Source organism: Gopherus evgoodei, chromosome 9 (assembly GCF_007399415.2).
Source record: "Gopherus evgoodei ecotype Sinaloan lineage chromosome 9, rGopEvg1_v1.p, whole genome shotgun sequence".
NCBI classification, from domain to species: domain Eukaryota; kingdom Metazoa; phylum Chordata; order Testudines; family Testudinidae; genus Gopherus; species Gopherus evgoodei.
The window spans coordinates 88,136,888-88,162,357 of NC_044330.1; the positions used below are offsets into that span (position 1 = coordinate 88,136,888).

The following is a 25,470-nucleotide window of genomic DNA, read 5'->3' on the forward strand; positions in this document are numbered from 1 at the left end:
ATTAAAAAGAGCATGTAATTGTTTTTTTTTTCAATAAATAAGTAATTAAAAACTGAAGAAGCCAAACAGCAGAAAAGAGTAGCCTTGTTAGTTTTTTAACCCCAGCCAAGCCAGAAAATGGGTCATTCTTTTAGGTAGCTTGCAAGTAATAAGTATTTTCATGCACTTAAAAAAAACTGTAAAAGGGGAATGTCTCTTTCATGCAACTCTTGCTTTCAGGAAGGAAAAAATGAGGAACAGTGGGCTTAGCAGGTAGTAGGAAAGTTAAGGGTGCATTCCAGCCAGTTTGGTGCAGCATTACCTCAGTTTTTCAAAAGAAGCTGTCACAGATGGGTCCTTATGGGTCTGTTCACGGTCTGTTCGCTTTACTTTACAGTTCTCATCCCTCAGTGACTTAGAACTTGATTTATGACGGTACAGCTTTTTATGGGTAGGTCCATTATTGCCTAAAGTGCTCAGGTTACTATAGCTTTTATCAAAAAAGGGAGAGTGAATGTCTATATTGTACCCAGTTGAACAGTTGGGGTGACTGGGATCACAAGTTGTGGCTTTGCCATTATTTTTGCTTGAGCCCTTGTTGCTTGACTTGTGATTCTTCGCAGTTCCCGGGGAATTACCATTTCCCTTTTTCTTGGACTCTTGTGATGTCCCTGCCAAAATTTTAAGAGTTTTCAATTTCAGGCTGTTAGATTCAGGTGACCGGAATATATCTGGGACGCTGTTATGGCCTACAGGCCCCCACAAGGGTTCAATTGAGGCCATCATAAATCTCTGAACATCTGCCATTCCAGATGCAATGTTAGATAAAATATTGGAAGGTTCCTCAAATTCCCTTTGATCATCATCAAGGAGGTTGTTCGTGTTTGCTATACTAGTTTCGGACCAGCCTGTGCTATTGTCTTTTCTTAGTGACCATTCACCAGATAGTCCATTATGTTTCCCTATCTTTACAGAGGTTGGGCTGCGGTGCTGAATGCATTCAGCTAGTGCCTTTGTTGTTGAGGCTGTATTATTTAACTGATTGACGGTCCTGCTGCCAACTGCTTGAGCCTTTTCACCATTGACTCCAGCTGCATTTTTCCCTTTCCTTGTTGACTTGGGAGTCTGCCTGGAATTCTTATTTTGTGGTTTATCAGTTCCTTTGTTAGTTTTAGGAGATTTTTTCCTAGTGTTTTTCTGGGGAGAACTTTGGTTTGTACCTACATTCTTGCTGGATGCACTTTTCCTCTTAGATTTTGACACTTTGCTATTGGCGCTAATTTGACCAGATGGCTCATTAAATGTTGACAAGCATGGACTTTTTTCAAGGAGGCTAACAGAATCTTCATCATTGAACATATGGAACTGAAACTGATGATTATTTAAAGTAAAGCCATTATCTGCCTGATCTTGGGTCTGGAGAACCCCACAGTTCCACTTGACCTTATCAGTATTGCTTAGCACAGTCTGAGTGGTCTCCTGAAAACCTTTCAGATTGCCTAGCGATTTGGTATCTGACACGGTTATCTGAGGGGAAAGGTTGGGGGTGTCAGGAGGAGACATTTCCGAAAGCGATGACTGACGGAACTTATCAGGTGTGAAGTTGGAGATGTCTAAAAGGTCCGTAGACTCTTTCAAAGGGGTTATTTCATCTATGCTTTGTTGGATCACTATCTTGGGACTGCAATGGGCCAAGAAATCATCATTAATATCATCTTCGCCGTCCTTTTCACAAGACTTTAGACTTAAAGAACTGTAATTGCTCGAACTAACTGACAATGAGCCCACTGAATCAAAACTAATGAGTCTGCCATCATCTGTACTTAGTGTACCTCGTTGGAAATGAAAGCGCCCCTCTCCATTATTAAAATGACATGACTGATAAGAATCATCAGACTGCATTTGTTGGTTATCCGGCACATATTTTTTTTGGTATAGCAATTTGCTGCTATTCAGATTTACTTGACTGTATCCAGAGGCTGGGAGGTTGTCTGCTCCTGCTGAGCCACCAAATTCATTTGATAATGCAGAAGCCTCCCTCATGTCACTTGCAAATTCCTGATGGTTGCTGCTGGCAGCCTTGTTTGCTGGCCACATGCTATTGAAGTTGCTCTGCTCAATTTCTAAATGGCCAGGTGACTGCTGCAGTTCAGATTCAGAAGGCGGGGACAGCACACAACTCTGGGCTGTCTGCAGAGCAGAGAACTGCTTTTCTGCCTGAACAATGCTAGGCAGGGAATGCTGCTGTTCAGCGGGATGCTGGGTGAAGTATGAGATACCAGTGTTACTGGACAAATCAGAAGCATCTAACAATGTCTGCAGATACCCACCGGGAATCAGGGGTACATTGGTGGTGATATTAGCGGGTGGTAGAGGCTTGTCTGGAGAGCAGGTGGCTGGCAGGAAAGTAGAATTTTTAGCAACCTTATCCTCATGGCACTCAGAAATATGGGAGCTGTCTGAAGCACAAGGAATATTTTCATCCTTCAAACTAGCTGCTGTGTCCTGATTTTCCAAAGCAGGGGAGAATTCTCCCGTATTTGTGGCAGCTTTGATTTTCTTGCATTTCAACCGGGCTTCACTTTTGAATTTGATTCGGCGTAGCACTTTCCTCTCTGTCCCCTTATATTCCCTTTCCTGTGATTTGTACTTCACTGAGGCAATGCCTGAGATGTCATTTAAATGTAATCCGTTTGCACAGCTGGGGGTAGCAATGGCTAATGTCTGCATCCCTTTCAGGCCTGCATCCTCTTTACTGCTGCAAGGCTGCTTCTGATCAGAGGAGCAGGAACCCAGTTTGTTCACTGATTGCTCAATGGCTTTAATTCTTTGAATCCTGTGCCTGTTTGCTAGTTTGCATTTTCGCTTTCTCGGGTGAGGGAGGAATGAGACATCCGAGCCATTAAGATAGAAATTCTGTTTGTGATAGAGAGACGACCTAAGATAATCCATCCGGCTCTGCTGCCTCTCTTGCCAGAAGCCCTTCAGTGGGGCCAGTTTTTCATACTTGCTGAGCAGTTCCTCACTTAGGGTAACAGTTGTCTCATTGGCATCGACTTTACTGAGCTTTACCAGCATATGCTTCTCCCCTTTAAATCTGTTAATGATGATGTACTTGATGATAACCGGAGGCTCCTTGCGAGAGACTTTTCGCCTTTTCTTTGGGCACCATTCATCGTCATCTTCCTCTTTGGGTCCATCCGGGAGCCACTCTTTCTTATCCAGAACCTTCTCACTCTCAATGGAATCCACATCGTACAAATAATCGTCGCTGTATCGCACTTTCCTCTTTGCCCGCAGCCCATAGTTCTGCTGGATGAAGGAATTGGAATGTTCCCTGGACAGATACCTGCTACAGTCCTTTATATCATGCAGCACATCATCCGAGGACTCCGTGCAGGTGCTGTCATCGCTGAACTCCCCAGAGTCCTCTGTGGAATTCACAGAGTCCAAGAAGTGGCTCCTTTTAGAGCCTATATACTGCACCACCTCTGTACTGTTGCAAGTTTTATTTAAGGCAGCTTTCTCCCCTTCCTCCCCAACCTCCTCCTCTCCATCCTCCTCTTCCTCCCCCCAAATGATGCCCTCTTCAGATTTGAATTGGGAAGGGTCAGCACCACCACCAGCCCCCCTCTTCAGGATGCTCTTGCTGTCCCTTTTAGTGCAGTTGCCAAACACGCTGGGAAAGAAGTTGAACTGGGCATCCTCTTGCAGGGCGTTGGTCTTCTCCCTCACGTTGTCTTGGAAAGATTCATATCTAATCTTTAAGGAGCAGACGTCACTTCCCAAGGTTGAATCATCATCATCAAACATGTAATTATCCACGTCTTCCTCAGAAAACAGGTTTACAGAAAGCTCATTTTTGGAGCAAAGGTCAAGCAGCTCTATTTTACTTTCACTAATGAAAGATTCGAAATAGCCCCACTCCTGGTTGGGATTTGTTAGCAAAGGTTCCTCACCATTGCATTTGTCTGATAGTAATCCCTCGTAATAATTTTTCTGAGTGGGGTCCTCTGAATCACTGTCAGATTTCTCTGCATCTCTTTTGTCTGCTGCCCTCGATTTATGCATAGGGAAGCTTAAAAGCTGGTCTGAAAGCAGTTGATCCCCATATCTCATGGTTTCTCCTGTGCTCATGCAGTGAATCCCTATATCAGAGACTGAACAGGTGTCATAATCCCTATTTATATCACCCACTTTCAAGCTTATTCCCGGCTCTGCATCAATGCCGTCCTTTGATTCAATAAAACAGCCTAGACAGGTCCGGCTTGGCTGCATCAAGCAGTCACCAGTCAGAGCTGACATGCCTCCGGGCTCCATAATTGTGAATGGAGCCTTCTCACAATCGCCTGGCAGAGACCAGGAGCTCATGCCTTTTGTAACACAAGATGTAAGAGAAATAGCATGTGCGGACGAGTCATCTGAAGTGTGCTCAGGTACATCAGTGAGTCTCAGAGGAGAAGGAGGGCTCAACAAACAGGGCTTCTTTGAAGTCAGAGGAGGCAGCACTCGGTGACACACTTGATTTTCCTTCTGAGCTATTGTCAAGGCTGAAAATGTAACCACAGCATCTGCAGCAGTGCAAGGCTTCTCATCACTGTCTGGGTCATGTGATTCTGGAGGAATTGAAAGAAAAAGGGAGAGTGGAAGGGAGGGAAAAAGAGAAAGAGTTAGTTTAAGAACGTTGGGATTCTGATTTGACTCTTTTCCCCTCCTCTTGCTATATTTTCGGAGATGACTTTTGCAAACAAATACATAATTTGAAAAACAGCAGTGTTTTGCTTACAAGACTGCAATGTTTAATTTGTATAACTAATTGATTTTGTGATGTACAAAAAATACAAACATACTACCCCTTGTAGCCTCCTTGCACATGAACAGGGTTATATTTAAAACACAGTGACACTTTTTTATTTAAAAAAATTACATGTTGCTAAGTGGATACCATTACGTCAAATCTGAGTAAAATGTAGGTTGTAAAAAAAAAAATCAAAGTTTAATAGAAATGTTCCTATTAACATTTTTTAAAATGTAACTGCAATGGAAATAGGTACTTAAACAAATATCTTGCAGATGTGGGTTGCAAACACATCTGCAAATTGTCAGTGCTCAAGAGTTAGAAGTTACCCTGATTTAAAACTGGCATTGTGCAAGCTGAGAGAAATGCAAAAAGTAAAACAAATGCTATACAGAAATAAAAGTAAATTAGATTTTAAAAATTCTTTTCATTTTTGTAATCAATAAGATTCTTTTATAGTGACATAGGTAAGGAATTATTTTAAATAAGATTTTTAACCTGAGAGTCCCTTTAAAAAAATTATAAATATAGACCTTTGATATCTAGAGAGAATTTAATTTGTTGCATCTTTGAGCAACAAAGAGTAAGAAGAAAAATTATACACACACACACACACACACACACACAAAATGAATGGTCTCTTCTATTAATGTGGAGACAGATTCTGATACCTTTTCTCATTTTCAGTCATCACTTAGATTTTAGGTAGGTCTACTGGAATCAAATAGACTACTCAAGGCACAAAGGTCTACCCAACACTAGTGAGGGTGGCAGAATCTGACCCATACTGAAGTACCAAATACAAAAAGATGTAACCGACAATGCGTCTATAAAAAATTCGTGAGTCTAGTGGAAATGGTTCAAAGTGCCAAGAATAGGACAAACCCTGTAAAAGGACTTGTGCATACGGAAAGGTCTGACATCCATGCAATCTACTACAGTCACCTTTATCAAGAGTATTTATTTTACACTGAAACTGATGAGAAACAACTAATTTAATATATTTATGCGAACTTACTAGCTGAGGATCTAGCCCGTAATGTGTTTATGTAAACACCCACAGAGTTATACAATACAATATAAAGTAAAGAACAAATGTGTTACTGCACAGTTAATGAGGAGAAAACTAGGACACAAAAGTCAAGAAACTCAGACAATGAATGTTTTCAAGGCAGCACGAACTTAGGCACATTGCACATTGAGCATTTATTTAGCAACACAGGCAAAATTCTGGGGCTGTTGGAAGGTCCAGAGTGCAGGGGTTAAGATATGAATCTCCATATCCCCCTGCACTCCCTGCAGACTAGCTCTGCAGTGACTCTGGGTATGTCTACACTTAAAACACTGCAGCGGCGCAACTGCACTTCTGTAGCACCTCAGTGTAGACACTACCTACACGGATGGGAGGGGTTCTCCCATCAGCACAGGTAATCCACCTTCCTGAGAGGCAGTAGCCTGGTCAACAGAAGAATTCTTCCATCAATCTAGAGCTGGTCTACATCAGGGGCTAGGTCAATATACTACATCTCTCAGCCCTCGTCCAGACTAACCCGCGGCATCGGCGGGTTAAAATCGATTGCTCGGGGATCGATATATCGCGTCTAGTCTGGACGCGGTGTATCGATCCCCGAGCGCGCTTACATCGATTCCGGAACTCCATCAATCCGAACGGAGTTCCGGAATCGACACGGAGAGCCGCGGACATCGATGGAGCCCCGTCCAGACTGGTGAGTACCTCGATTTTAGAAATTCGACTTCAGCTACGTTATTCTCGTAGCTGAAGTTGCGTATCTAAAATCGATTTTAATTCCTAGTCTGGACGTGGCCTATGAGGTGTGGATTTTTCACACCCTGAGAGACGTAGCTGTCCCAAAGTAAATTCCTAATGCAGACCAGGCCTCTGTCTGCAGGTGCCTTGAGGAAGAAATATGGCCAGGGGATCTCCCATTCTATGGATCTATTGATATACAAAAACCTCTAGGGAGAACAGTGGCCTGTGGCTAATATTCCTGCCAACATCCTGTAGTAATGGCCTTAGGAGCACTGCTGAGCCAACAACTGCAGGATGGGGTTGAGGGTTCTGGACCTCAGGGCAGGTGTGCCCTGAAAACTTACATTGGCATAGCTGTGTCTCTGGTGTAGACAGCCCAAGGTCAACAGAGGAATTCTTCCATCAACATAGCTACCGCTTCTTGGGGAGGTGGATTAACTACAGCGACAGGAGAACCCCTACCTCTTTGCCATTGTGAGGGTCTACACTGATGTGCTACAGTGGCACAGCTGCAGCTGTGAAACTCAGTGTAAAACTGGTATGGGATCAGAATCAGGCTCAAAGAGCTTAAGGCAGCTCCACACAATTGGCAGTTTTAAGGGCTGAGCCACCTTTAGGTTTAAAGCCATAAGCAGTTACAGGCAACCTAAAGCTAAAGCGATTCGGCATGCACCCCACCTTCCAAGTAACGCTACCTTCGGAGCCCTGTGAAAATGGAAATGTTTTACACACACACAGGCACATTACACTCCACCTTTAAACATGTATCGCTTTAAAGCTACTGAACAGGCTTCCCTGAAACGTGGTTCACTTTTCCTTTTTTAAAGAGGACTAAAAAAATAACTGAGTTCCTCACTTATTTTTGAGTTTGAGGGTGCAAACATTTCTACTGGATTATATGGGATTATATACGCATCTTTTGGGCCAGCTCCCTTAACTTTCAAAACAAATGAATGAATTCAGCTCCAACTTAAAAAAAAAAATTAACTTTGAGCTGACAGCATGGGAAATTGAGGCCCAAAGGAATATGTCTGTGAAAGTCACAAGGACATGAACAAGGGGAGTTAAAATGACAAGGGAATCTTGGTCTTAAAACATTCACTACCAACTATACAATTTCCATTTTTTAGATCTACACCTGTAAAAATGAGCTTGTCTCCTGTGAGGTGCAAATCCTGAAAAATGGATTTTCCAGGGACTGTATGGTGCTAAAGTCAAGATCATATTCAATTAAAAGGTGTATTTACCCAATGGACTGTAATGGCTCCAATGAACAGAGTGGCTGAGAGCCAAGAAGAGCATTTCAGACTTACGTATGGATTTTCCGGCTTTTGTCACAGTTTTTGGCAAAATTTTAACATTATTTTAGTATTTTATGATAACATGTTAACTCAGAAGCTGAGTGAAAACACAGTATCCCAAATACTCATCTCTAGCCAAGGAGAGTGCAGTATAGCTGCGGAAAGGGAGGGGTGCAAAAGGGGCCTCCTTTGCACTCCCCAAGTTCTCAGACTGTTTCATGCCAGGCCAATCCCTAGCTGTAAATTAGAGCTACCTAAAGGCTACTCTAAATTACACTGGATGCCAATGTCCCCAACGGGTCAGTAAAGCAGTGAGGGATTGGTAGAATATAGAGAAGCCCTGGCTACCACCATAATGACCATGCAAACATAAGAATGGCCATACTGGGTCAGACCAATGGTCCATCTAGACCAAAATCCTATCTTCTGACAGTGGCAATGCCAGAGGCTTCAAAGCAAATGAACAGAAAAGGGCAATCATCGAATGATCCATCACCTGTCATCCATTCCCAGCTTCTGGCAGTCAGAAGATAGTGATACCCAGAGCATGGGATCGCATCCCTAACATCTTGGCTAATAGCCACTGATGGATCTCTCCTCCATGAACTTACTTAATCCTTTTTTGAACTGTGTTATAGTTTTGGCCTTCACAAGATCCCCTGGCAATGAGTTCCACAGGTTGACCCTGACCACCCCTGGAACCTCTGCCCCTGACTGCCCCCTGCTGCCCAATCCAACCCCCACTCTCCTTCCTGACTGCCCCTCTGGGATCCTGCCCCCATTCAACCCCCCTGTTCCCCACCCTCTGATCACCCCAACCCTTATTCACACCCCCGCCCCCTGACCACCACACTGAACTCCCCTAGCCTCCATGCAACTCCCCCGTTCCCTGCCCCCTTACTGCGCTGCCTGGAGCACTGGTGACTGGCGGCGCAGAGCACCAGGACAGGCAGCTGTGCCGCCCGGCTGGAGCCAATCATGCCACTGCGCAGCACACAGCACTGGGTCAGGCTGTGGCTCTGCTGCTGTGCTGCCCGGCCCGGCAAGAGCTCACAGCCCCACCACCCAGAGCATTGCGCTGGCAGCACAGTGAGCTGAGGCTGCGGAGGAGGGGGAACAGCAGGGGAGGGGCCGGTGGTGAGCCTCCCAGGCCAGGAGCTCAGGAGCCAGGTAGGAGGGTCCCGGGGACCAGCTGTGACCCACAGGCCATAGTTTGCCGACCTCTGGCTACATCCTCCCTAGGCAATTTTTTCCAGTGCTTCACCACCGTGACAGGTGCAAAGTTTTTCCTAATGTCCAACCTGAACCTCCCTTGTTGCAATTTAACCCATTGCTTCTTGTCCTACCCTCAGAGGTTAAGAAAAACTATTTTTCTTCCTGCTCCTTGTAACAATCTTTTTACATGCTTGAAAACTGTTATCACGTCCCCTCTCAGTCTTCTCTTTTCCAGACTAAACAAACCCACTTTTTTCAACTTTCCCTCACAGGTCATGTTTTCTAGACCTTTAATCATTGTTGTTGCTCTTCTCTGTACTCTCTCCAGTTTGTCCACATCCTTCCTGAAATGTGGCACCCAGAACCGGACACAATACTCCAGTTAAGGCCTAATCAGCGCAGAGTAGAGCAGAAGAATTACTTCTCATGTCTTGCTTACAACACTCCCAGAATGATGTTTGCTTTTTTGGCAACAGCGTTACACTGTTGACTCATATTTAGCCTGTGATCCACTATGACCCCCAGATCCTTTTCCACAGTACTCCTTCCTGGGCAGTCATTTCCCATCTTGTATGTGTGCAACTGATTGTTCCTTCCTAAGTGGAGTACTTAGCACTTGTCCTTATTGATTTCATCCTGTTTACTTATGACCATTTCTCCTGTTTGTCCAGATCATTTTGAATTATAATCCTATCCTCCAAAGTACTTGCAACCCTTCCCAGTCTGGTATCATCCACAAACTTTATAACTGTACTCTCTATGCCATTATCTAAATCACTGATGAAGATATTGAACAGAACCAGACCCAGAACTGATTCCTGCAGGACCCCACTTGTTATGCCCTTCCAGCCTAACTGTGAACCACTGGTAACTGCTCTCTGGGAATGGTTTTCCAACCAGTTATGCACCTACCTTATACAAACTTCATCAGTTTTGCAGGCAAGCATAGCACTGAAGAATACTTTTAGTTAGTTATTGCTGTTGAAAGCAACTATGAAGCCATTGAAAATGACCAAAAACAAAACTAAAAACAGGAAATTTTGGGCATGTTTCTGAAAGATGCCAATTATTTTCCACTGATTTCAATGGGAATTGAAATTACTCAGCAGTTCTCAGGATCATGACTTTACCGGTAGTATGTGTTTATGCACAGAAGAGGTGCCTAGAATTCTAATGTGATCTTGGGACAGCAAGTTGGAGGCCATGCTGCCAAAATGGTCACAACAGCATGTGCAGTAACAAAAAACAATAAACTAAAAAAAAAAATCACAATTCAGATCTGTGTGTGTGTGGGCATGCACATATGTGTGGGGAAAAAAGCAGCAGTTGTTGCTTAGGGTTTAAAAACTGAAGATTCATAGCTGCAGCAACATATTTGCACAAAATATCCATCTGCCCCACTGCTCTACATTTTGAAGATGTCTGCAAAACTCAGAAATTAAATACATGAACTAGGAAAATAGGTTGGCTTGCTGTTATCACTGCTGCTTTGTGTGCTGTAATTAGGTTTCCTTACCATTTTCTTTCACCCCATTAATCAGGATAGTTTCATGGTCTTCTGAGGCACAATCCTTATCTTGTTGGTCATCCATCAATTTAACCTCTTATTGTTCATTCCATGCCCCGCTGCATCTGGCCAACCTGTACATTTCCAAAAACATAATTACAGTCATTAAAATTCCTGAAATAAGCTCACAGAACCGTGAATAAAAGAAAAAAACATTACACACACCTACTAACCCTGTTTAGGAGGACAAACACTATTTATTATAACAAAGTAGCTATCATATTTTAACTCTTCTATTCCAAAAGCTCCCCTAGTCAATGTATTTCAATGGAGTTAAAAAGAGATGTCTCCATTTTCTTCCCAAAAGAATAACAAGCATCAGTAACACAATTTCTTTGCATTTGTTGAGGAATTTTTCACTACCCTCAAGAATTTTACTTCAGCGGAAATCCAACTTTCAGTGGCTCCCCAGAGAGGATGACTTGGTTAAAATGCGACTCCCAGCTTATGGACACCGACACCATTCCCAACGCCTCAGTCCATTGCTGTCGCTGCCAAAATGTTTCATTCCGTGGGCCATGGAGCCTAGTAAAAGATCTATTGACATATTTTAATCAAAGAGACTCTTTATATTTTAGCAAAATTTCCCAGTCATAAACTATGTATCATTTAGAGTATTTGCATGTAACTTTAGGAAGATTAACTTTTAAGTATGACAGAAGCTCTACGTTTTCCAGTTACAGGCTGCTTAATAATGTTTCCTGCCTGTTAAACATGTGTTCAGGAGATACACAGTCTAAAGTAGTAAGTGAGCCAGCTTGACTTCTTTGGAATGGGCCGCTTGCTGTGTGAGGAATCTTTGGTGGGAGGGGTACTGCAGTTTGGTAAGGAATTTAAACACATCATGGACTGACATTAAACAAATCCATTCTGTCCATCTCTTGTGGTTTTCTGGGTGGAAGAAATGTGCAATAATCATTCATTTCAAATAACCACTGGTTAGGGTTGTCAACTTTCTAATGGCACAAAACCGAACACCCCTACCCTAACCCTGTCCTGAGGCCCCACCTCCTGCCCTGAAGCCCCACCCACCACTCACTACGTTCCCCCTCCCCTCAGTGGCTCGCTCTCCCTCACCTTCATTCACTTTCACTGGGGCAGGGGCTTGGGGTGCAGGAGGGGTACAGGCTCTGGGCTGGGGATGAGGCATTTGGGGTGCAGGAGGGGGCTCTGGGTTTGGGGCAGGGGCTCAGGGATGGGGGTGCGGGCTTACCTTGGGCGGCTCCCAGTCAGCAGTGCAGCAGGGCTAAGGCAGGCTCCCTACTTGTCCTGGCTCTCACAATGCCCCAGAAGCGGCCAGCAGGTCCAGCTCCTAGATGGAGGTGTGCAAGTGGCTCTGCACGGCTCTCGCCCACAAGCACACCCCCTCCCGCTCCCATTGGCCATTATTCTCAGCCAATGGGAGTGCCGAACTGGTGCTCAGAGCAGGGGCAGCATGCAGAGCCATGTGACCCCCCTTGTTAGGAGCCAGACCTGCTGACCGCTTCTGGGGCGCAGCACGGTGCCAGGACAGGTAGGGACTGGCCTTCCTTAGACCCGCAGCACTGCCGACTAGACTTTTAACAGTGCTGACCAGAGCTGCCAGGATCCCTTTTCAACTGGGTGTTCCAGTCTAAATCCGGACACCAGGCAACCCTACCACAGGTGAATATAATTGGATCACTGCACATTTGGCTATCCACACCTTACATATTTGAACTGCTTGCTTGCTCATTTCAAAGCACCACAAATATGTATGTGCGTGTGGATGATCTCACATTCTGATCAGGTATTGGGAATGCTGCACGCTGTAATAAATGCCCCTATTTATTTGAATCTGCCATCATCTCTGGTGTGTAGTGGTGATTCTCTAACTTGCACAGGGTCCAGTCGGCACAGGATGGAGAAGCTGAAGCCAGCTCCCTGACAGCTAACCTCCACCCCTTCTGAGTACATTTTTCATTCACACTGCACACCACATTTCTCCAGAAAGAAAACACTGATACAGACACAAAGCACTGGCAAACTTGGACAGCATGATTCCAGGCCTTTTTAAAAAGACACGACTACCACCATGGGATTTAATTTAGGGGAGTACATGAACCACCATAAGAATGTTTTCTTAAAACGTTCCCATACCAAAATTCGGAACGTTTCCCCACACATTTGTTTCCTGCAGTTTTGTTCTGTATCTTCTCATTGGCCCTACTAATGAGCTGTATGAAAGCTGCAAGCCATTGAATTGAGGGCTAAAATGATAATGTAACATCTGAAACTGATTCTCCTATTTAAACTTTCCATCAGTTCTTCTCCAAATCAGATCATCAAAAAAATCCAGAATGTGCTTTTCTTTCTGTTTTGTAAACCAAGGGGATGCTCAACAAGTCTTATGTGGACTGGTATTCCTGGAGTGGAGGTAGCTGACTCCAAAGACAGAATATGGACAGATATGAAAGCAATATTCCCAGAGGTGAAAGTAAGCCGGTACACCCCAGTATGGCGTACTGGCAAGAGCTGGTGCGCTGTACCGGGGCGGATCGGCTTCCCCTGGCAGCAATTTAAAGGGCTTGGGGCTCCCAGCAGCAGGTGGAGCCCCAGGCCCTTTAAAATCGTCCCCAGCCACTGCTACAGGCCCGGGCCCTTTAGCTTGCCGCCGGAGCACCGCCACTGCTACCCTAGGGTTCCGGGGATGATTTAAAAGGCCCGGGGTGGTAGTGGCAGCCAGAGCCCCGGACCCTTTAAATCACTGCCTGAGCCCCCGGCTGCTGCTGCTGCTATCCCGGGGCTCCGGCAGCACCGCTCGGGTGGTGATTTAAAGGGCTCAGGGCTCCCACTGCTGCTACCCTCTGGGGCCCTTTAAATCGCCACCCGAGCCCTGCTGCTGGAGCCCTGGGGTAGCGGCGGTGGGGCTCTGGTGGTGATTTAAAGGGCCCGGGGCTCTCGGCTGCCGCTACTGCAGCAGAGCCCCAGGCCCTTTAAAGCTCCGCTAGAGGCCGGGGCTCCCTCTGACGGTGATTTAAAGTGCCCAGGGTTCCACTGCGGTATTAGCAGCTGGAGCCCCACACCCTTTACATCAGCCCCGGGACTCCCAGCCGCCTCTGCAGCTTGTAGCTCCGGGGGTGATTTAAAGGGCCCGGGGCTCCCAGCTGCTGCTACCACAGCCCCAGCCCCAGGCCCTTTAAATCCTGATTTAAAGCACTTGGGTATTTAAAGGCCCCACCTCTTCCAGTTGAGGCCCCGCCCCCTCCTAAGGACCGGTAAGTCCTTTAAGTTACTTTCACCCCTGAATATTCCTGAGGTCAAGTTCTGTTGGACAGGCTCAGTGTTGCTGTCTCACAAAGAATGTTCTCTAAATAGTATTCATCTCTTACAGCCTCTCTCTGTCTTATAGGCAATAGCGATATTGCAATGGATATAGAATCTTACTGTGTAGAAAAATCCTTTGATCAGTTTCCTTCAAGGAAGCACTTGTTCCTTTTCCTACAAACTTAACAGAAAGCAGGGCTAAAATCTACATCTACTTATTTTGCAGGGGCTGAAATCAAATCTAGGGCAGAGGAAGAAACACCTCCAAATTACAAGATTGAAATATCTGGACTATTTTCTACATTTGTCACCTACCAGGTAATCTGAAGGCCTAAAGTGCTAGCTGTGTTATGAGTTACTATACATGTGGAGCCTGATTCTGCTCCTACTAGTATTAGTTTTACACTGGTGAAACAACATTGACTTCAACTGAAATGCTACTGAGTTACGCACGTGAGAGAGCAGAATCTGTCCATTTGCTTAATTCCTCATGAAGATGCCACAGTTTATTTTGCTTCTCTTCTACTAGACTCAGTGAGGCACTTGTTTCCCCAAGTGCAGCGCCTGAGTGTCCTTGACAGATATACACATGGAGAGGACTACTGCCCTCTCGGACTGGGAGGGTCAGCCACTTCTTTGCTCCAAGGCTCCAGTGTCCCAATAGGGGAAATGGGCAGGTTAGTGGCACGAGCAGGCATGCCAGGGCAAAGGAAGCACCTCTTTTCCAGCCAGCTCTTGGTGCCACAGTGATTCACCAGAAACATATGAGATTGCTTGGGATTATGTGATCTTGTCTGTGGAAACCCCAGTTCTGCTGGGAGTCCTTGGATGTTGATTGGGCAGGAGGCTGCCCGGTGTTAGAACTGGTTCATGGGCAAAAGACCTCTGCACAGATGGCCCTGATCTCTTGTAGATCTTCAAGGATTCTCCAGGTTCACTGCTGGGCCCTGCGGCCTGTTCCACAAAGGGCAAAACCTGCTCTCTCAAATGACTGACTAGGGACAAATAATGCAATGGGATCTTTGGAGAGATTTCTCCCTCCTCCCGCCGAGGTCCCTCCAGCAGGTTTTACAATGGGAGGAGGGGTGATCTGGCTCACAGTATTTTCAGGCACAGCAGTGCTGGTCTCAGGGATGTCTTGCAAGTGTGTACAGTGGATGAAGATAAAGAAAACCAATAGCCATGTCATCTAGCGTCTGCCTGCTGATATATATGTCCACAGCTCGATGCGGATCTCCTGACTCAACTTTCCCATGTGCCAGCATTATCCTCTGAGGCCAAATACACCTCCAAGCATGGAAAAATCCATCCTGTAAAATAAATATTCTACTGTGGGTATGAACTGCCTGGAAAATGGAAACTGATCTATAGCTATCAAATCAGCTTTATAACTAGAGATAAGATACACATACCTATATACACACAGAGGCCAAAACTAGGTAGGTAGATGATGGGGTGGTGATAGCTCCATAGTTAAGGCTGCAACAGGGTTTTAGTTTAAAGCTGAATATATGGCGGGTCAGTAGCCCTCAGATGAGACTCAGCATAGCAATTCCAATATTCAAATACCTATTGAAGTGTCCACTGCTTGTGTTTGTTGTGGATGGCGAGGGCTGCAAGAGACACAGTAGCCAAAATTGAGGGAAATCTTTTTTATGGAGAGGAGGAGAAAAAAACACCACCATGGGAGATCGGATTTTCTGCAACAGAGCTGTAAATAAGTGCAAGTGGTGGAGTGAGGTTTGTATGTGCAATTAGGTCTTAGAGAAAAGCTCCAGAGAAATTAATTACATGTCAAAGCCTCTGACAGGACTTACAAGAATGAGGATACTTTTGAATGAAAACATTTACTTTAAAAAACACACCAAGTAAATGTCTCTAAGATATTTATACCCTGTAAAGTAACAGAGCAAGAGAGCCCAGGTTTCCCCACAGTAAAAACAGACATAGCACACGCTGTGTTCTCATTAATAACAAAGTCTTCCCTCTTCTTGGAGTGCTGTATTCACTAGGCCTTTCACAGAATAAAAAAAACACGAATTGCAAAGCTCTCTCTAGCTAGGGCTCTAGGGCAGGTGCTTCTTCCACAGGCATTAAACTGTAGCAAGTGAAAAAAGAAATAAAGCAGTCAAAAATATAGATACATTTCCTTCCCAGCTATGAGGGCTGGAGTCCTTCTCCTAGACTTTCCCTTCCTAAGCAAAGTCAGCATATTTTATACCTCCTGCTAGGTTAGCTGAAAGGGTAGCAAGGGCCACCTGCCAAGCAAATCAAACTTCAAACCCCTTTGCTGGATCTGGAGATGTTCCCGTGGAAGAAACAGGATACTGAATTCTCTTCAGAGAGCATCTTGGGGCAATCAGCTACCAACCCTGAACTCCAAAGTAACCTTGTATTCAAAGAACCAGTATACCCAGGCCCAGTCACACAAACTGAATGACCTTATTTTCCTTCTAATTTCTAAGGCTGTCAAAATCATCCTTCAATGACTTCAAGTATTCTACTTGATCCTTGATATTTATAATAAACTGATATCTTATGTGTGACTATATTTAATATTTTCATTGCCAATAGACAGGGGATCTCAGTCTGCCATTTGTTCCATTCCAGAGTACCTTAAAATGCCTAGTATAAAAGAATCCACTCCTAACAGAGGTGGAAGAAATAAAAATGGATGCCCTGGAACTGGAAATATTTCTGCTTGCTTTATTTTACCAATGGTGTTGGCTTTATTTATAACAGAGGTACCCACATTTCCCCCAGCAACTTGCCAGGAACCAGAGGACCCAATAAAATCGAACAGATTGCACCCCCCCATATTTAATAAGATGATTCAGACTGCCGAAAATACAGGTTGTAACATCCAGTTTAGCCCAGCCATTCAGATCAGGATGAACACAGTGTACTAGGAACACTAATCTCTGTAGCCGGCATATCTGTGTTAAAGCTTCGTCCAGCCATAGGCTGCATGGTAGAGCACCGTAAGCCAGCTGATACACAGCTTTGAATTGCAGTGATTCTGGAGCATGAAGACAACCCTATAAAGCAGGACAGCTGTTTGTGTGTAAAGTTGCTATACTTGTGACTCATGATTTGATATAATTTTCATTACATGATCATGTAGCATTTCTCAAATAATGCAATATCCTATTTGTTCCCTATAACCTTAGGCACACAGAAAGCATCTTGCAGCAGTGTGCATGCCAGACAAACAGAATCCACAAGAATCTTGTACAGGAAATGCATACAATAGTCATCAGATTATGCATACTTTCAACACAGAGAAATAGCTTCAGTTTAGATGACATAGTTGGGCCAACAGAATTTACAGGGAAGGTAGTTTCACAGTCTTATCCCCTGAACTAAATCTGAAGAAGGCTATGCAGCTGACTGAAAATTCCTTTGCAATCAGGTATGTAAGGTAAATTCATGAATGCTAACAAAATGATTGAAATCCACACCTTAGAGCAGAGGTGGCCAACCTGAGCCTGAGAAGGAGCCAGGATTTACCAATGTGCATTGCCAAAGAGCCACAGTAACATGTCAGCAGCCCCCCGTCAGTTCTCGCCGCCCTTAGGTTTCCCACCCGCCAGTAGCACCGCCAATCAGCACCTAACCTTCCATCTCTGCGCCTCCTGCCCGCCGTGATCAGCTGTTCTGTGGTGTGCAGGAGGCTTGGGGGGAGGGAGGAGGGGCAGCAAGAGCACGGCAGACTCAGGGAAAGGGTTGGGAGCTTTAAGGGAAGGAGTGGAGTGGGGCCGGGGCCTGGGGCAGAACAGTGAGCACCCTGTAGCACACTGGAAAGTTGGCGCCTGTAGCTCCAGCACCAGAGTTGGTGCCTATACAAAGAGCCGCATATTAACCTCTGAAGAGCATGTGGCTCTGGAGCCACAGGTTGGCCACCCCTGCCTTAGAGAGAAGAGAATTTATCAGATCTTATAAAAACTAAGTCAGTAAAGATCAGACGCTACACATTTGTATGTCATGATGCAGAAAAATGTTGCTTTATTTGAGGAAATAGTGTGCAATTGTGTAATTAAAAACATAGAGCTTGTCTACATGAACATATAGTTCAGGGCAAGCTGGGGTGTGAATCTACCTTAAACTAGCTTAAAACTGGACTAGATCAAAGCAAACTAATGAACCGTTAATGTGCATCAGCAGGCTCCACATGGACAGTTAGTCCACGCCAAGCTAGTGAGAGCTAGATTCACAATGTAGCTCGCTACAAACTGTATGTCTGGGTACCCAAGCCCTTGTAATACAGACACATGATGGAGCAGAGTTCAAGTTGTGCGGTGCACTTTAACTTTAGCATTTCCTGACTTTTGCGTGCTTAACCATACAACTTTCATGATAATTAAAATTCCCTACAAAAACTGTCTTTAAAACACATGTGCAGGCCGATTTGTTTAGTGGGTTCCCTGCATTTGTAAACCAAGAAGTGTTCTTACAGGGCTGCTTTTCACACTCTCTCTCTCTCTGTTCCTTATTCCATTCATGTTTAATAAAGCAGTGGACATTTGCTTTTGAGAATTGGTTCATTTTTTAAAATTCCCTAACAGCTCTATTCACAAATTTACGTGCCTTGGCGATTCACCCAACTAGATGAAAGTGTCATAATGAGATAGAGAGATGTGTCACTTAATTTTGCTTCAGCCAGATTTCAAAGTCTGTTTTTTAAGGCAAAATACTGTGTTAGGGCAGATTGTGGCCTGTAAGATATCAGTCCAGCTCGCCATCTGTATCCAGGTAACAATGTGGAATGCAAATATTTAAGGGGAAGGGAGGAGAGAATCTGGACAGCTGCCTCAATTGCTTGGGAAGCAATGTTTAGTTAAGTCTCGGATATCACTGAAAGAAGATGTGGAGATGTCACCCTGTAGCTGAAACATTTTCTGCATGTTAAATATTCACCCCTGGGTCTCAGAAGTGGAATCCAAATGCTCTGGTACTGCTCTAGCTTTAGACAATGTGAGATTCCTTTCTGTGAATCTGAGTGCCTCCTCATCAGCCTCCTTTCATTCACAATCATAGGCATGTCACTGAATATTGGTCATATCCACTGCTGAATCCCCAAATGATAATACTACGATCTGAGAATCTCAAAAAGTGGCCCCTGCGTTAATGAACTGAGCCATAAAACAACCCTGTGGAGCCGGAAAACAGTATCATCCCCATTTTACAGATGGGGGAAACTGAGGCACAAAGCAGTGACGTGACTTGCTCAAGAACACACAGCAGAACAGCAGCAGATCTGGGAGTAGGACCCAGAAGACCACTAGACCACACTGATTTCCAGACCACCTTTCTAGTCTCACGAAATGGCTAATTTCCAGTATCACTATGTATGCTACAGTGTGTGTGAAAGCATATACATTTATATGTCCATCCTAACCATCTGCAGCCCAGCCAGTCAAAAAATATTCATCTCTTCACAGCAAGAGAACTAGTGACATCATGGCTATGTCTTCTGTGGGCAGTGCCCTTTTCTGGGGTCTAGACTCCTTCGATTTAGGAAACAAAAGAGATGTCTGATGCATTAAACTCATTATCTTTCATGAGCCACAGGTACACAGTTTACTGTTAAGCTCTGAGCCTGAGAGAGCTCTTAGTTGTCTAAAATGCCTGCCTGGCTAGTACAGCACCTTCCTTTTTGTGTTGGTGGTGAGTAGACAGTTCCCAATGAGCTGGCAAACATCCTTAGTATAGTCCCCTTGTCATCATATCATCAGTACCTTACGTGGATTCACACACACAGCTAGTTCACACTGACACTCTGCTGGTCCTATAACCATTTTCTCCCCCACTGACTGTCATTCAACATCAATTATTTTTTTGTTTGATTAAACTTTTTCAAACTAAGAGGAAGTCAGTAAATTTCACCACTCTCCCTATATAAAGCAACAAGCAGGGCAGGGGTAGGGGTGGGAATCATAAACAAAGGCATTTATCAGCTTTTGCTGGAGGTGTTAGTCTTTGCATATTGAGTAGCAGTGCTGTAATTGTTTCATTAGAAGGACTCTGGTTCTGCCTGCAGCACTAAACAGTGTTTAGAGTACAGAGGAAAAAATACTACAGGCAACACCATAGCAAAGATAAATTGATAAATGCGCCGTGCCCGACATTAGTTAATACATCGCAGCTTTATTCACTCAAGGCAGCCAAAGAATCATTCCTCAGTAACAATAAAAATCTGGATCCATGCACATAGTATTGGTGCAGAGCAAGAAATGATGGAATAGAAATATGAAGCGTGTACTGTATATGCCTTACATCGCCGCTGCTACACTGGCAAATCATTTCCCACTTCTAAGTATCTGGCTTTACTCAAAGCAAGCTTTTGCATGTTGGCTGAAAACTAACTAATTTGTCTCTGCTGAGCTTTCTCTAAGGCTGGCAAAGAAGTAATCTCAAGGAGACTTCGCATTGGGTTTACAACAATATTCTAGGTAAGTCAGCAGCACTGATGCAAACATAGGGATTGTAAATATATAAATAAATTTAAAAACAACGTGAAAGATGCTTCTAAAAATGGTTTTAATCCCCTCTTACTGCTGGAGGAAGTTCTGAGCCCCAGATCACAAAGAATTCTGTAGAGATAGCATCAAACACAAACTGAAAGCAACCTAGTAAATGTTAAACTAATTGTGAATTCAAGTTTACATGCTGGTTCCCCTGGAAAAACAAAATAAGATCTTGGTTAACTCATCATCTGCAGTAAAACTGAATCTGCTAGAATAGCGCAGACTAAACGTTTGCGAAGAAAATGTGCCTGTGCTTCAAAGACAGAGTAATCATGACACGCAGACCAGTAAGGCTGATTCTACCTGGTGATTGGGCATTAGTAATCCTCCAACAAAGAGCACACTGGAGCCACAGTCAAACCACTGCTTCCGCCCACCCCCCTCTTCCCAAACTTATATTGCTCTGTATAAACGGGCATTATGGAAGAAGGAATGTAACTCCTAGATGAAGGCTCTGAATGGGAGAGTAGCCAAGATAACTCCATGTGTCCAGGGATTCAGACAACTGCTACTAATATGCAGCAAACATTTTCTAACAGCAATACACATGACACTACCTAACAGTTTTCATTTCCAATGCACCACACCAACCTTAACTAATTTATCCTCACAATAGTCTAATATGTAAATCAGGCCATAATGTAAACAGAATTTTATCACAGGAACATTTTTGTGGGACCCTTTTTTACATTAATGGGAGGTTGGCTGCATGACACTAGTTTCAAGATGAGGAAACCTTTGATGGATGGAGTAAAACATTAGGGGCCTCCATCATCTTGCACTTTTCTGTTGTCATTTACAAATGTGCCACCAAATGAGAATTCTCCATTCACTCAGCTAACAAGGTGTTAGGGTTTCCTTCTTACTTTACACTCTGGGGTACAGATGCAGGGACCCGCATGAGAGACCCCCTAAGCTTATTTTTACCAGCTTAGATTAAAAACTTTTCCAAGGAACATTTTTTTTTTGTCCTTTGATGCGTACTGCCGCTACCATCAGGTGAGTTAGACAAAGATTTAGGAAAAGAATCACTTGGAGTTCCTGTTTCCACAAAATATCCCCCCAAGCCCCTTCACCCCCTTTTCTGGGGAGGCTTGAGAGTAAGGTGAGCACAGACCAGACCCTGGGGTTTTTATTGGTTCTTTTGGTTAGGTGCCAACTAGGTTATTTGAGCTTCTTAACCCTTTACAGAGAAAGGTGGGATTTTACGCTACCCTTAGCTATATGTTTATGACACACGGTAACTGTGGATATGTGTAATGTGACAGCACAAGGTGCAAGGTAAGGACGAATCAGGCCTTTAGCCTCTAGTCTCATGATGAAAACTCACCTGAGAAGTGGCTGTGTGGTGCTGTTGTACTGTAGTGCATGACTGAGTAGCTCATAGATAGAGAAATTGCCACTAATGCAAATGGCCAAATCTGGAGACAAAAAATCCAGCTTCTAAACTCTAAGTAGATGTTTTTATATGTCTCGTGCACATATTTAAGACCTAACAAAAGAATATGAGCTTCCATTGCTGTGGCCAAAATGGTGATCATTGGATACATAAACGGGAATCTCAAGTAAGAGTAGAGAGGTTATTTTAACTCTGCACTTGGCCCTGAGGAGACCTGCTGCTGGAATACTGTGTCCAGTTCTGGTGCCCACAAATTCAGGAAGAATGTTGATAAATTGTGGGAGGGCTTAGAGAAGAGCCATGAGAAGCCCTATAAAGTCTACACTTAAAATGTAGGTCAACATAGGTATGATGCTGACAGGTGTGAAAAATTCACATCCCTGAGTGCTGTAGCTTTGCTACCTAACCCATGAGGCAGACACAGCTAGGTCACTGGAAGAATGTTTCCATCAATCTATTACCATCACTTGGGGAAGTGGTATTCCTACAGTGAAGGGAAGAAAAGTTGATGTAGGCCTACAGAATTACATCGGCATAGCTACAGCACCATACCTATGCTGTTATAGTCCCTGTTAGGGTAGTCATGGCCCAAGAAGCTCCCCTTTAATTACTACTGCTGCTGCTGGGAAAAGAGAGGTGTGAAAGAAACTACCTCTGGTACCATGGCAGCCGAAAGAGGACCCTACCAGCAAAAAGTCTGTGAAGAGGCAGGGATAGAGAGCTCACAACGCTGTATTTTTTATGAAGCTTTCCCACCAGATGAGTTTTTGAAAGCTCTTTCAGAGGCAGCATTCACCCAGAATCAAGGCACTTCAAGGGATTTCACAAAATCCATACAATACCTCGACTTTTTCATACTGCCTTTTAGGCTTACCTTTTTATTCACCTATCCTCAATTAAAGGGCCTGTGAGGCAGAGGCCTTGAGGATATTATGGAGGCTGCTGGGTTATACAAAATACTGTACAAACAACTCAAGTCCTCATTCAGATTTTCAGAACTGTTTTTTTTGGATGGTAGCAGCTGATTATATGGGGCTTTCATCTATTCTGAGCTCAAATTGATTGGCAATTTTGAAGAATGTGTTGCAAATTGCTATGCTAATCATGGTAAATCAAGCCATGTAACTATATTAAAATAACATTAGCACTGAGACAGAAACTGAGAAAACCAAGGAAATGCTGAGTTAAGGTTTCTTGCTCTGGAACCTTCATCTTGCTCACTTGTGCCTCGATATTTTCTGCCATTATGTTTTGTGAGATTCTAAAAGGCTGCTCACCAATTCAGTCATTATAATGCTTAGGGCACACAGAATGTTTTACATTTTCAAAGCAGTGGGGGAATATTTTCAGAAAACTGAGTTTTTGTGACACCCACGATTTTGCACCCACACTTGAATAGCAGGCACCGATCTTGGTACTTTTGCTTCAACCTGCCTAATCACTGGCACAAATTAGAGAGTCAGGGGTGCAGATCTGTGGCCACCATATATTTAAAATGAAGATGTAAAATGCACCCAGAAAAGATCTTTTACCTGGCCATAAAAGTCGATGTATATCCCACACGGTAAACCCATAGCTGAAGAGTCTGGGGAAGGATAAGTATTTGAGGTTCCCTTCACACTGAGTTTCCTCAAATTCTTCTGTTGGGGGTATACAGGGTTGCCAACTTGCCAAAGAAGCTGGGGATCTGCCAGAAGAATATTGCAATCTGCATGGAGGCCCTGTATGTCTGCACTCCCTCTCCTGCAACTTGGCAGTGTGCTCCAAATGCTGCCAGGAAACCATAAAGAGGTGGCCTCCTCTACAAACTCCCCTTAAAGGAGGCTTCTCCAGCATGGAGGGACTCCAGATAAATAGCAGTACAGCCTCAGAGTGTGTTACCCTTTGCAGATTCCCAATGGTTTGTAGGGAGAGGTGTGGCTCTGCCGTGCCCTCCTACGTGCATTCCAAACCCCACAGAGAGTACTCTGCAGGGTCCCAGAAAGAAGTGGAAATAGAGAAGTGGAGATAGCTGGCCTCTGCCCTTTCTCATGGGCCAAAGGAGATCAGAGTGTGTCTTCCTCATGCAGAACTCAGGAACAAACTGGGCTCTAACTAATTCATCTCCATAAAATGCCTTTTAGAGGGATGTTATCTCCATTTTGCTGGTGAGGATACCAAGGCAGAGAGTTGCCAAGAATCACAATACTTCTATAACATGGTTTGGGACAAGGCTACTCTTCTGTATCTGTTTACTGGCATCAAAGAAATACTGGCTACAATGGATCAAATCTTAGGTCAAACCCTACACATTTGCTGGTAAAGCTTAATTTGGTATAATTTAAAACTAAGCCAAAATTAAGGTCCCTTTAATTCTGAATCAGATTGTCCACACAGGAGTTTAATGCACTCTAACTAGTCTACTTTTAATTCACACCTTTAGTTAATCCAAATTAACTGTCCTGCTTTTTCCCTGCGTGGCCAAGCCCTTGTACACTACCATACAGTACTGAATACAAGTGTCACACATGTAGGGTGACCAGACATCCCAATTTTAGGGGACTTGTCCCGCGTCCCAATCTTAACATCGGTCAGGATGCTCTTTGTCCCGATATTGGGGACCGTCCAGACCGCAGCCGTGGTGCCACCGCTCACCACTTCAGGAGCGCCGCCTGCTGCAGGGGCAGAGCTGCAGGCGCCAGGAGCAGGCAGAGAGCTCTCCAGCCCCACATATCCAACCCGCAACCCTAGGAGCCAGTGAGACCAGCCTGCCGGATGCTTCCCGGGACAGGAGCTGCCCCAGGTGAGCATCGCTGGGACTTTCCATCTCGCCCCCGGCAGGTCCCTCTGTCTCTTAGGGTAGGGGGCTCTGCGTGCTGCCGGCCGTTGCAAGTCCCACTCCGTGGCTCTGGCAGCTCCCATTGATGCTTTTCTCAACCAATGGGAGCCCTGGAGCTCGTGCTTGTGGAGGGTGCAGCACGTGCAGAGTTTGGAGACTCCCCTTGCTGCTCTCACTCTAGGAGCCAGAGGGCTCCCAGTAGGGCTGGTGAGTGAGGCCAGGGAAGGGGGCAGGGTGTGATGGAGTGAGTGTCTGGGAGGTGTGTATGGGGTGCTGGGCTGTGAGGGTGTGGAGGGCGCTGGGCAATGGGCGAGGTATGTGTGTTTTGGGGTGCTAGACAGTGGGGGCCTGTTGTGGGGTACTGGGCAGTGGGGAAGATCTGTGTGTATCAGGGCACTGGGCAGTGTGGGTCTGTGTGGGGCACTGTGTAGTTGTGGTGGTGCAGCTGTGATGAAGAGCACTGGGAGGAAAGAAAGGAGCAAGGGGAAATCTGTGTGTACTGGGAAACTGGCGAGTGGGGTTCTGTGTGGGGTGCTGGGCAGCTGTGGTGGGGCTGTGGGCAGGGGGGCGCTGGGCAGGGTGTGTCTGCCCAGCACTGTGCATTTGTGGTGGAAGGGTAGTAGGGGGGCGCTGGGCATAGTGGATCCAGGGGGCTCTGGGCAGGGGAGCTGTGTCTCGCAGCATGGGCCCACCCCTAAGAAGAAGGGGCACACTGGTAGCACAGGGCCAGGCAGACCAGTATGGCTCTGGCTCCGCTCGGGGCTGTGCACCTGCGTCTGTCTGTCTCTCCTCCACTCACCCAATGTGTCC

The 25,470-nt window shown here is 45.0% G+C and overlaps 1 protein-coding gene across 5 annotated transcripts in view; it reads right to left on the reverse strand.

Annotated features, from left to right (window-relative positions):
* The window catches only part of NEXMIF (neurite extension and migration factor), a 236,603-nt gene that overhangs the window by 896 nt on the left and 210,237 nt on the right, over nucleotides 1-25,470 (reverse strand). For 4 of the 5 annotated variants that reach the window (XM_030576019.1, XM_030576017.1, XM_030576015.1 and 1 more), the window contains 2 exons: nucleotides 10,581-10,705; nucleotides 302-4,595 (listed from right to left, as the gene is read on the reverse strand). In XM_030576019.1, coding sequence (XP_030431879.1) covers nucleotides 302-4,595; nucleotides 10,581-10,656 — 4,370 coding nt within the window. In that variant the 5' untranslated portion in view covers nucleotides 10,657-10,705. Of the gene's footprint in view, nucleotides 1-301; nucleotides 4,596-10,580; nucleotides 10,706-14,369; nucleotides 15,220-25,470 lie in introns of those variants that run through there. The other variant, XM_030576018.1, reaches the window with a different exon arrangement.